The 11,418-nt window shown below is 40.5% G+C and overlaps 1 protein-coding gene across 4 annotated transcripts; it reads right to left on the bottom strand.

Annotated features, from left to right (window-relative positions):
* Positions 1 to 269: 269 nt before the first annotated feature.
* On the bottom strand, positions 270 to 11,027 carry kmt5b (lysine methyltransferase 5B). Of its 4 annotated transcripts, none has more exons than XM_056607692.1 (10): positions 10,810 to 11,027; positions 8,242 to 8,491; positions 7,864 to 8,011; positions 7,573 to 7,738; positions 7,378 to 7,487; positions 7,032 to 7,198; positions 6,872 to 6,891; positions 6,634 to 6,770; positions 5,332 to 5,531; positions 270 to 4,927 (listed from the first exon to the last, which is right to left on the bottom strand). In XM_056607692.1, exons 2-10 carry the CDS (start codon positions 8,408 to 8,410, stop codon positions 3,417 to 3,419), a joined length of 2,628 nt encoding a protein of 875 aa, XP_056463667.1. In that variant the 5' UTR covers positions 8,411 to 8,491; positions 10,810 to 11,027; the 3' UTR covers positions 270 to 3,416. The 4 variants fall into 4 exon arrangements, with proteins under 4 accessions (XP_056463667.1, XP_056463668.1, XP_056463666.1 ...); XM_056607693.1 differs by lacking the exon at positions 10,810 to 11,027 and adding an exon at positions 10,288 to 10,422; XM_056607691.1 differs by lacking the exon at positions 10,810 to 11,027 and adding an exon at positions 10,129 to 10,275.
* Positions 11,028 to 11,418: the final 391 nt, after the last annotated feature.

The raw sequence follows: 11,418 nt of genomic DNA, 5'->3' as shown, positions 1-11,418 counted from the left end.
GCCGCACAAGCACGCTTTGCAGACTATAGGTCCAACTTCTGATATATATGTTTCTATAAACATGTATCTAACATATTTTATATCTTGATTAGATTACTGCCCTGTAGCCTACTGTGAATGTAACACCATAATGTCTCACATCATTGGCATATAATGTAAACTATGAATAAAGTAACTTTAAGCATTGTTATAGAAAAGCTTTGTTACTTTTGGTTTTATTGTTCAACTAAAATAAGTCACCCATAGGGCTTCTGTGTTTCTATACACGAAATACGTAAACATATCAAGAGTCGTAGGAGTTGGAAAGAAAATGGCTGGATGGTTTATAATTTCCAAATAATCCCATTAGAGATTAGACAGTGGACTAAAATTACAGACGGCTGATCAGCAGCACATCACTTTGACAATTCCTTCGGATAGACTTATGCAATGGCACGTAATAGAATCCTCAAACTGGTTAAAAACGCAATTGCAGTAGATGTAAGGGGGTGATGTCATATTTCCTCCTCTAGTATCCTGAGGAATGCAAGTAAAAGTGAGAATCTTGGAAACAGCCATATAGATGTGAGCGATGAGTAATATCAACATTTGTGGCCGGATGGGGTATGATGACAACCCCCACCCGGACACTTTGCAGTTAATATTTACCTGTTACACAGATTATATCCCATTTCCATTAGATAATGCCCAGGTAATGTGCAAGACTATTGTTTAATCTGTCATGTCTACCATGTCAGTCAGTAGACATCAACACTTTAGTGGGTGGTATGAGAAGCTGTTTATTACATCTGGGCATTATGCAATGCGTTTCACCTGTGCATTAGGCCTAGGCTATATATAAAACTCGATATCCAACCTGAGAAATAGTAAACTATTCAAAATATGTTTCAACTCTGTAAATTGGCATTTTAGATTATTTAAGAAATTATCATTTTGAATACATGTTATTTTGAAAACACAAACAATACTTCAACAAATAAAACCAAAGCAAGACTACTTCAAGATTGAGGTCCTGTCCTAAGATGCAACATGCGAAAACTACCAAGAAATGTATATAGACCTACTACATACATACATGTATTTATTTAATTTTTTGACCTGAAGCATTTTAGGGCAGGACCTCAATGTTTATAATGTATATATGTGTGTGTGTGCGTGTGTGTGTCTTGATACATATAAAGGACAAATACCAAAAGACTGACAGGAACTTCATAGCTGAAGTGGCTAGTAATGTAGAAACAACTAAATAAACCGATTAAGCAATAGGCTAACTCAACATCTCCTATTTTTTTAAGAATCTGCTAAAAAAGTCTTTGCATCTGCTAAACCAAATGTCCTACACACCTCCAAGCAGGGAACACAAACTAAGAGTCACAAAGAAACTTTATATAGTTTTCAAGTATTCAAAATTGTTAAATAAGTACAAGATGTGTTCACAAGATTTACATAACGGACAATATAATCACTGCCCATTTTTAATTCTCTTAACATGTCCCCACTACCCACGCAACACTCTAAAATGTCATCATACTATTCACATTTGTTTTTGTTTTTGTGTTGTTTTTTTTTGTTTGTTTTTAAACTCAATAGGAAATCTTGACAGCTGTCTAGCGGACAGACACAGACCACACAGACAGTACACCTGGAACAGTATACAGTGTAGAATGGAGACGTCCACAGAAGAACAAGGACATATCGAGCCAGATTCAGAAATGTGAACAGCTGCTGGTGCTATGAACAGTACATAACAAGAAAAAGAAAGAAAGGAAACAGTGGGTTAACATTTACCTTGGTTGATCCCTTGATCTATTTGGCAGTTGTTTACTTTTACTACCGGGGAAATAATGTACAGAAAGACTGCTGGAATCGCACAACTATAACAGGTGGGGGGGGGGGGTCTCCAGATTTTAATTATTAACTCTTATTTGCTCTTGACAAAAAACTAGGGGTCTTTGACTAAACAATACGATAACTTGCGATATATTGCCTATAACTAATCCATTCGACTGAATCTTGCAAGTAGATTTTACAAATCTTGCAACACAAAAATAATTGGCGAATGAGCCATATAACTAGCACTTTTCAGAACAGGAAATACAGGTGCTTATGCAAGTCCTCAACTTCATTTCAAGTCTGATTACGAATTGACTGTACGAGATAGGATTAGAATGGAAGTCCTGGAACATGAGCGTGTCTTTCTGTACATTATTCATATGGTTTCTGGATGACAAGTATGGAAGAAGAAAAAACGGACTGTTTGCAATCATGTTTTGACCATTTGAATGATTAGTGTTTAACTACTGTACCATGATATCATTATACAGTAGCTCCCAGATGGAGAACCAGTAATTAAAACATTGGTCCATCTCAATGTGAATGCCATAGCCGGAGTTGACATATGAAAACAATACACTACAATCTAGCAATATTTGATAGCAATGGAATTTACTCAAGGTAGAACATAAAAAAATAAGATGTATTGTTTAAAATCAGCATAATTTCATTGCATCATAACTGCAAGACATTTTTAAAAGAAGGATGAAACTGACTGAAAATGCTTTTCTCTTAACCCTCTCCAATAAATGGTTATGAGCTATTGTAGATTGACAGTCATCTTTAAGGTCCGTGTAATAAAGCCCAGTTTTTTGTATTTCGGGGTACACAAGGATATCCTGATTTCCTCCAACCCACTGCCCCCCGCAAAAAGTTTAATCATTAGATTGTCATGAATAGTCTGCTAAAATAAATTGAGTTTCATCCCCCTTTAATGTTTTAGATCATGAATCAAGAAAATTTAATCTCCGTTAACAATGCTCTACAACTGTGTTTACATGAATGGTCGACAAGTATTCTAAAAGAGGTTCCTTGTCGATGGAACTCTATTGCATACACATGTTGAACTTACACAGTAAATTACATTACATTAATGCGGTGATGGAATTTAAATGGTTCTTTACCTGGGAATCGAACAGAGCAATGCAAACATGGCACGTACTACCAAATGAACCAAGTGATCATAATAATGCTTCGACACAGACCATACATTAAGGATGGCGTGTCACACAAATACAAACTAATAGACAAACTCTAAAAATAAAGGGGGAACAGATTTCTGCCAACCCTGACAGACGGTATAGTCACCATTACTGTACACTTTCTACATTATCAAGTGCAAGGGACGAATTGAACGTAAAACAAACTCTTGATGTACTCTATGAACAGAAGTGACGTGAATAACCAAAGAATTTGTTTTAGGTTAATAGACCCCTTTTTTTTTTTTCTCAGTTGATTTAGATATTTAATTCTCAGCAACTTATTTTGTTTAATTACTGTACTTCTTTTACATCAACACAACAGTTGATTAGTGAGTGATGGTTCTTTATTTACATGAAGGGTGGAGGAATGAGCTCCACAGCTTATGCATTGAGCCTAAGAGACTGATCCTCCCTCCTCCTGGAGGAGATATCGATGTCTATGGAGTCTGTTCCCACAATGAGCCGCAGGCGCTTTGCAGGCGGGAGTGGAATGAAATCGTCCTCGAACTCATTATCAAAGTAATCGTCCTCATCATCATCATCATCATCTTCTTCCTCATCGTCGTCGTCGTCATCGTCATCGTCGTCTTCTTCCTCTGATGAAGATTCCGCCATCGCCGTTTGGGTCCGATGACCGCCGCCGCGGACCTCTAGACTCTGCCCCGTGTCGCCGTTGTAAGAGATGTGCTCCGACTTGGACTGCGATGTCCTCCGGGGGTCGTCCTCCCGCTTCAGCTGGATCTTGAGCTTTGTGGAGCTGTTGTGGACCCCGGGCGTATAGCCATTGTTCAACTTCGCCACGTACGAGCTGCCCTTGTCCTTGTCGTGGTCCTTGCTGAACTTAATGCTGATCTTGTTGGAAGACGCGGGGTTGACGCCTGAGCCGGACGAGCCGATGGCCTCGCTCGGGTCGTTGTTCTTGCTACTGCTGCTGTCCCTCCGCCTGCGGAGGGTCAGCTTGGGGATGCCTGTGTTGTTCTCCAGGATGAGCTGGGCGTCGTAGCGGGTGATCTGGCGCTTCTTCTTCCCTTTGCTCTGCGATCGGCAGCTGCTCTTGCCCTTTTCCCTGCGCTGGGACTTGCTGCTTTTGCTGACACCGTTGTAATCTCGGTGTCGGTCTGCGAAGGACAGTCGGACGTTGCTGCAGTCTGTGAAGTTAGCGGTGTGGGCAGTGGCTCCCACTGACATCAACGCATCTCCGTACGAGTCCTCGCATTTAATTGTCCTTTCCGGCATGTGCGACGAGGGCCGCTTGCGTGCACTGCAGGAACTTCTCTTTGCGTAGCCAGTCTCGAGCACGGCTTGCTCCAGGCCCAGCCCATGGTGGAGGTACTCCTCCATGTCAGCAGGCTCCGACTTAATGACCACACCACCAGGGACTGGTTCGAAGCCCTCCAGAGCACTGGGCTCCAGCTTGACTCCCGTTGCAGATTCCTGGGCTTTTACCATGGTTCTAGTGGACCTGCGAGTTCCATAAGAAGACTGGCTGCCATCACAGCCTTGTGCACCTGGCAAGTTACTGCTCCCCTTGGCGGCATGACGGGTCAAGCAGCCCCGTTGTCCCATCGCCTGCTGCACTAGCACCTGTGAGTCCTTCTCCTTCTTAACGTTGAGGCTTTTACAAAGCGAAACTTTGGGGTCCCTGACACCCAGTCGGCAAGTCTCTCCTTTGGCCAACGCCTTAGGCTCCGCCCTACTCCTCCGCCGACTCCTTAATTGGACTTTACTTAACGAAGGCTTTGATTGGGATTTTAGTCTCTTTGGTACCCTGTTATTGTTTATGTGACCTTGTTTAGAAGGTGAGGTAGATGATAGAGCTCTTGAAAGAGTCTGTCTAGTTTGAGTCCTGGTTTTAGTGAACTTCATTCCTGGAGAATTTCTTTTTCTTACAGCTAGAGGGAAGAATAAGACGCAAGTTAGACAGTTGGTTCATAAACAGATAACCAAAGATATCACTGGATGCAAGTATGTCAGAAAATTGATAGTTCAGATACCTCGAGAAAAACAAGGAATGCCACAATTTGTATAATATGCATATACAATCAAAGCTTTATAAAACACATTTAATAGGATGACGTTGCAAACAGTGCAATTAACAGTGAAGATTGCTCCTCCCATTGGGTTAATTCTTTGCCTGAGTCATTTTAAGAATGAAAACCTCTGGCTACACATTTGGTACAAAGGTTTCACAATTCTAATGGTTGCACTTAGGGTGGGCGCTCAGTTTGAGAGGGGATCTATGGTCCTATTTCGTCCCACAATCAGTTCAAGCTGTTAATGTTGCGGGTACACTTACATTGATGCATTTTTGGCATTTCCTGAGAGTCCACATCTGTGTGGGAGCCCACCGAGTGGCTGTCGGAGCTCCTGCTCCCTTCGCCCAGCTTCTTCAGCCTGTTGAGACGCTTGTCTGTTTCCCGCAACCCGTACTTGCTGTTGATCACTGGTACTTCCACTGGTAACCCAGCTTTAGATTTGAATGCACCAGTACCTCGTCTGCCAAAAGATACAAAACATAATGAGCAAATGTTTAGAAAATTCGTCCTAAAAACAGAAAATCCCTACACTGACACATCCTTACCGTTTCACTACTATAATGTGCACATCAATATTTTGCAGATTAACAGATTAAACACTCTTCCATTAAAGAGGAAGAAAAACCATCCAAGCTCTGCAAAAACCTGGTGGACTCAATGCCAAGCAGTGTCAGCTGTCCTTAAAGGCAAAAAAGATACCTAGAGAGAAAGACACCATAACCTTTACAAATGTTGAAGTAGTAGCTGCATTGTGGCCCCCACAGTACAACAAAAAGCAAAACTGCGAAGCTCTCCAACTATCTTTCTGACCTTTGTCCCATCCATCTCCTGACTGCTACTTGATGCTGTTGAAGACAATGACATTTTTCAAAGTGTCTGAAGAACTATAGGTTATAGCTTACAAGTTGGATAGTGGTTATGTTAACAAATGAAAAAGGTGTTCCCTCTAGAGAACCGCAGAAGAGGCCTGCTTCTTATAACCATTAAAATATATTATATTCCATTTCTGCCCAATCTGTTCCACGAGTGTGGAATATTAGGGTGTGGACAAGGAACAGAGCACTTGAGGGCAGTGAGCCAATCTTGGGTTTATAAAAAGCGCACACACACACACACACACACACACACACACACACACACACACACACACACACACACACACACACACACACACACACACACACACACACACACACACACACACACACACACACACACACACACACACACACACACAGTTACCCAGTTTATGGATGTACCGCCAGTTACAAGTGTTGATTTACGAGCCGACAAGTAGGACTCTTTTTTTTTTAACAGTAATTATGATTACCAGGACTGGGTTTTTGAGAAGGGGAGGGAAATATATATTTCCTGACAGTATTCTTAACTTTTTTTTTTGGTAGTTTTTGGATAATTTTGGTTGGAATTCTATACTATTGGGCATGGCACATGTGAAAGTAGCTTTCAAGCATGGATGTTTCACGCTGCTAAAATGCATCCAGTGAAGGTTGTAGTAACATAGGATGACATTTCTGGCCGTAAATACACAAGTTTTTACCCACCTTTCGCATGTATAGCATTCACAATACTCATTGTTTTCTCCAAAAAAACCATCTCCGTAGTAACACGAGATTTCCTCGCCTGGTTCTATGTCCCTTAGCACTTTGACACAGGCTGTATCTCGGCCGGTTGACACAAACTGAAACGACAATATAGATTAATGATTAGACTATATGAAAACAGTAGAACCATAAAGGACGACAAGAAACCATTAGGATTCTTTGAAGGACAGACTCTTACCTTACAATTTGGCCGGCAATCTGAAATAGGAAATGTTGACATAAAACGTTAGCCAGAGGAAGAAAATAGTGCCATTATAGAACAGAAATAACAAACGTTATTGACGAATTAAAGAGTAACACTACAGAATAAAAACAGAAAAATAAAATAAAACTGATACCATGATTGATGAAGGCAGCAGGGCCGAGCCAGAGTTGGGCGCAGTTCTTGCGTGTGGAATACATGACACTGAAGTCATTCTCCCCGTGTCGAAGTAGCATGTTCTCCTCGCTCTCTGAAAGCTCGGCGATGCATCCCACCAGATATTCCATCTTATCATTTCTTTTCCTGCAGAACGGTAAAAATTCATTAGAATAAGGCAAATATTACAAAATAATTAAACGTTTATATTTGTTTTATACAGTACAGACTTTGTCTACTCATGTTGATAAATGAAACCATTCACAGAAATGTAATCCACTTCTCTAAACTTCCAACACACAATCATTACTAATTGGTTCCCTTACCACTCCTTTGTTGCCACAATTTTAGCTCCATTTTGTTCTGATGAATATCGGTTACAGGGGAGAATCTCAAATCCGCTGTCCGTCGCAAACATTCGGAGATAAACAAAGACCTGAAGGACAGATGGGGCACGGTTATTCACGGTTATTCTAAGTCACTGAAGTTGCTCAAATGTGGAGGCAGAGATAGTGTCTCACATGCTGCTTGAAGAGCTTCTCCTGAGCTTTTGTCTTGTGGAGAAAATGGTGTCTTGACCAGTCTCCTGATGTCAGGGCTCTGAAGCCTCTCTCCAGGTTGTCATGTTTCTTGAAGCGCTCAATAATTTCCTTCAGCTCTTCTTGCCTCCCTTTGATTGGCCGAAACCTATAGTGACACAATATTGCATAAACCTTAAAATAGCACCCCGCCATAGAAATAAGGATGGAATGCTTTGCGTTTCCTTCGTACAACTTTCTTTGATGACGTTTCTATTACACTAACCAACTTACCTGGTGTTCATCTTGTGAGTCTGAAAGCCCAGGTAAGGGTCGAGAATGAGGCTTGTAGTCAAGTCATCATTCTCACAGAGCTCTTTTGCAGTCATTCCTGATGATGGAACATAGCGCCTCTCTGCTTCGAGGCTGGCTGTTGAAAACCCTGTTTTATACAAAACATTCCCATTTAGCAATGTATATAAAGATAATTATACAATTATTTGATTTATGTAACTCCTATCAATAAACCCAGGTCGTTAGCAAAGGTGATGAAGAGTTTAACACCTCATCATAATTGATAATAATTTCAAAACAACAAGATGGCTGCAGTGGAACAGGTTTCAAAGTACCGGTATATGAAATAGAATTAAAAAAGTAAAATGGCCCACTTACTACGGCTACATCTCCTGTTGCTGGGGTGGCTTTTGCTGGGTCGCAATGATGCCCGTTGTGAATGCTGAGAGCGAGTCTGACTCTGACTCACAGGTTGCTCACTGGTATATTTGCTTCCTTGTCGCCTGCCATTTAATACCATGTTCTTGGATTCGCCCAGCCACTTCATGCCCACAATCCCCCTGGTCCAGTTGCATTTAGTCTCCGAGTTTTAGAAACAATTCTCAGATAGGAACCTACAAATTAGAACCTGAAAGCAGAAAATGACATAAAATATATTACTTGAATTCAATAGCATATAAAGCAAAAGGACAGAAATCCATTTACATGAAATCATCCTTCTTCACACTTTGAAGTTCAACAGCAAATTAGGTGTTACTATCTATTCCATATAATTTGTGTTGGTTATTTGTAATAGTAATAGTAATAGTTATTTGGTTATTTTCATAATTTAGAAAGTAACCCTGATTTTATTTGTAATTTTGGGAAGTTGTGTTTCACACTGCCACAGCATTTATAATACAAGAAATGGCAAAATCTCAGTTAGGTTTAAGAGTATTTGCATTGATTTAGGATATTACAGTACTACAACTCTCTTGAGTCCTCTCAATGGTGGAGTATCGCCAACAAAAACTCCCATGATGCATTCTGATGTACAAGTCCTATTGTTAACGCTGTTACAGCCACGCTGTTAACTGGTCCAAATGCTAAATGTACTTACTAAAAAAAATGTATGGAAACAACAATAAACTTAATTACAAACATGTCTTCCAATGTCCTTATCATTTGAGATTCCTGAACTTGAGGGAAATTCCTTGTCCAGCTAATCTTGGTCATTATGCAAGGCACAATGATCGGACGTTTTGCCAACAGAATATTACAGATATTACGGAGGAAAGACCCGTCACACTTAGTCATATTACGTTCTCACCTATGGTTCTGACAGATAAACAACAAAACCATGCAGACATTGTCAAATTGAAACAGTCCTGCAGCACCACTTAGTGGCAGTCTGAAATGATGCATTGGCTTTCAGACAAATGCAATAGATTCGTATCAGGACCATCTTCCATGCCGGAAGAAAGCATTTAAATTTGGGGACCATGTGACGCCATGAACGTTGTTTATTTAGAACAAAACAATATTTTAGTTGAAGTGTGCGTTATCTTGGCTCAATTGTTTCCCATTTAAAACTAATGTTGGCTAAAAGCTAACGTTAGCCTGTTTAAAAACACTGAAGGCCGTTCCTCACAACTCCTTGAACGAGACGAAAGGCCAGGCCAAAATCAGCCAACAATTAATCTGGCATTGTTTGCTAACAACTGCAGTCTCCCCGACCATACAACACGCAGTCTAAACCGGCATTTCGCCAGGCGAATCAAAGCTAAGGTTATCTTGCAAGATGGTATAACACATACGTTAGATCGTTAGTTACGTTTAGGATTAAAATGTTTGGAAACTGAACAATGAATCGATGTTTTGGTGATGTCGTTCGTAAATTAGCAAGTTATAGCCCACCTGCCTACATAATAGATTTTAAGATTAAGTCCACCAGTAAAGCCTGATCAAATAAAGACTAATAAAGCAACGTAAGGAGCGAACCCTTCCCATCGGTCGTGACAGAGTGTTCAGTTTAAGCGACCACTGGCCCCCGATAAGTCAGTGTATTGGTCAAGTTTTAAATTAGCTGGCAGTTAGTGTCAGCTAGCAACGAACTTAGCAAGCTAGTACCTGGTACTATGGCCATTCTTCGTTAGCCCTTGTGGCTACGTAGCATAACACATAACAAATAGTAATGCCATATATTTTTTCAATTGATCTGATTTACAAACAGACCCACATAACCAAGATCAAGACTGGCTACGGCGTGAAGAAACAATTACTTACACAATTGCAATACATTTATGTCCAACAAACGAACCTTATTGAGCTGCAGCAACGCTCAACCCTGCCTGCCGACCTCCCCACGGTTTATAGATAGCCGTAGTTAGTTTGATAATACATTCGAATAATGGTCGTCGATTTCTACTCAATAATCAGAGTTACCTTAAGAAAAATTAAGCAGATATCCTGCACAAAACACCATTAGCAGGTAGCTAGTTATTGTGGTGATTAACAGCAAGCTGAGAGCATTTTCACGCGTTGGCAGGGTTGTGGGTCGACAACCGAAACAATACAAATAAATACTCACCAGGCGTTTCCTCCACGGACACACGCACAACGAATCGCCTATCCACAAAGCAGTACTATTTGACACGACACCCTAGTTGATAATATCACAGGAAACACATTTTTTCAAAAATGTTCATTAAAATTCAAGATGGCGGCTAGCATAGAAGTGTGAGAGAGAAGGGCGCAGCACTGCCATCCAAAAGAAATAGATCCAGTAAATACGCAACCGTTCGTCTCCTTATGATTCAAATAAAACACAAGTTATTATAAACCCCATCTATAACCATGGTTATTGCGATAACGCAGTAAGTTCGTGTAAGTTAAATAAAAGAGACTCTTCCAGGAGACCAGAAACAATTGTCGGACGTATACAAAAGTAGTGCTGCATAAACAAACCTCTTTTCCTAAACCAACTGTGGTAGATAGGCAACGACAGATTCAGCTTGCACACTGCAGAGCCAGGGAAACAAGTGAACTAGTAACATCTAGCCTACTTCAAAGTGAAGACGATAACACACGCTTCTGATAACGCAACGCTTTTTTGTATGGTTCTCCGTCCCAACCCGAAAGTATTCGGTTTCACGTCCCAACTATCTCTTGGTGGCGGTTACATCGCTTTCAAATTAGGCCTATGCCATATTAAAGTATTTTTGCTGCAGAAATATAATTATTTTCCGAAACTTGATTTCAACGTCTCCTCTTCTAACCATGTATGCATTATTTCAAATGATACTGTTTTTAAGACGCTCATTCGAAATATAGTGCTTTATGAAAGAATGCATCCATTCATTAGACAAAAAATGGCTGAAATCATACAGCATCAATTGTTAGAGGATCACTTGGTGTTGGCACCCTGAACTAACAAAAACAAAAGAAAAAGAAAAGAATATATATATTTTCGCTTACTTAAGATAAGTTGATGGCTAGATGACTAATATGGAGTTGACCTTGCCTGTCACTAAATTCTGCAGCATTATATTTAAACTTTAAACTTCAACCTTCCAG

Source organism: Gadus chalcogrammus, chromosome 14, assembly GCF_026213295.1.
Source record: "Gadus chalcogrammus isolate NIFS_2021 chromosome 14, NIFS_Gcha_1.0, whole genome shotgun sequence".
In the NCBI taxonomy this organism is placed as follows: domain Eukaryota; kingdom Metazoa; phylum Chordata; class Actinopteri; order Gadiformes; family Gadidae; genus Gadus; species Gadus chalcogrammus.
Note: the sequence above shows the minus strand (reverse complement) of the source record. Positions and strands in the feature narration are given on the sequence as shown.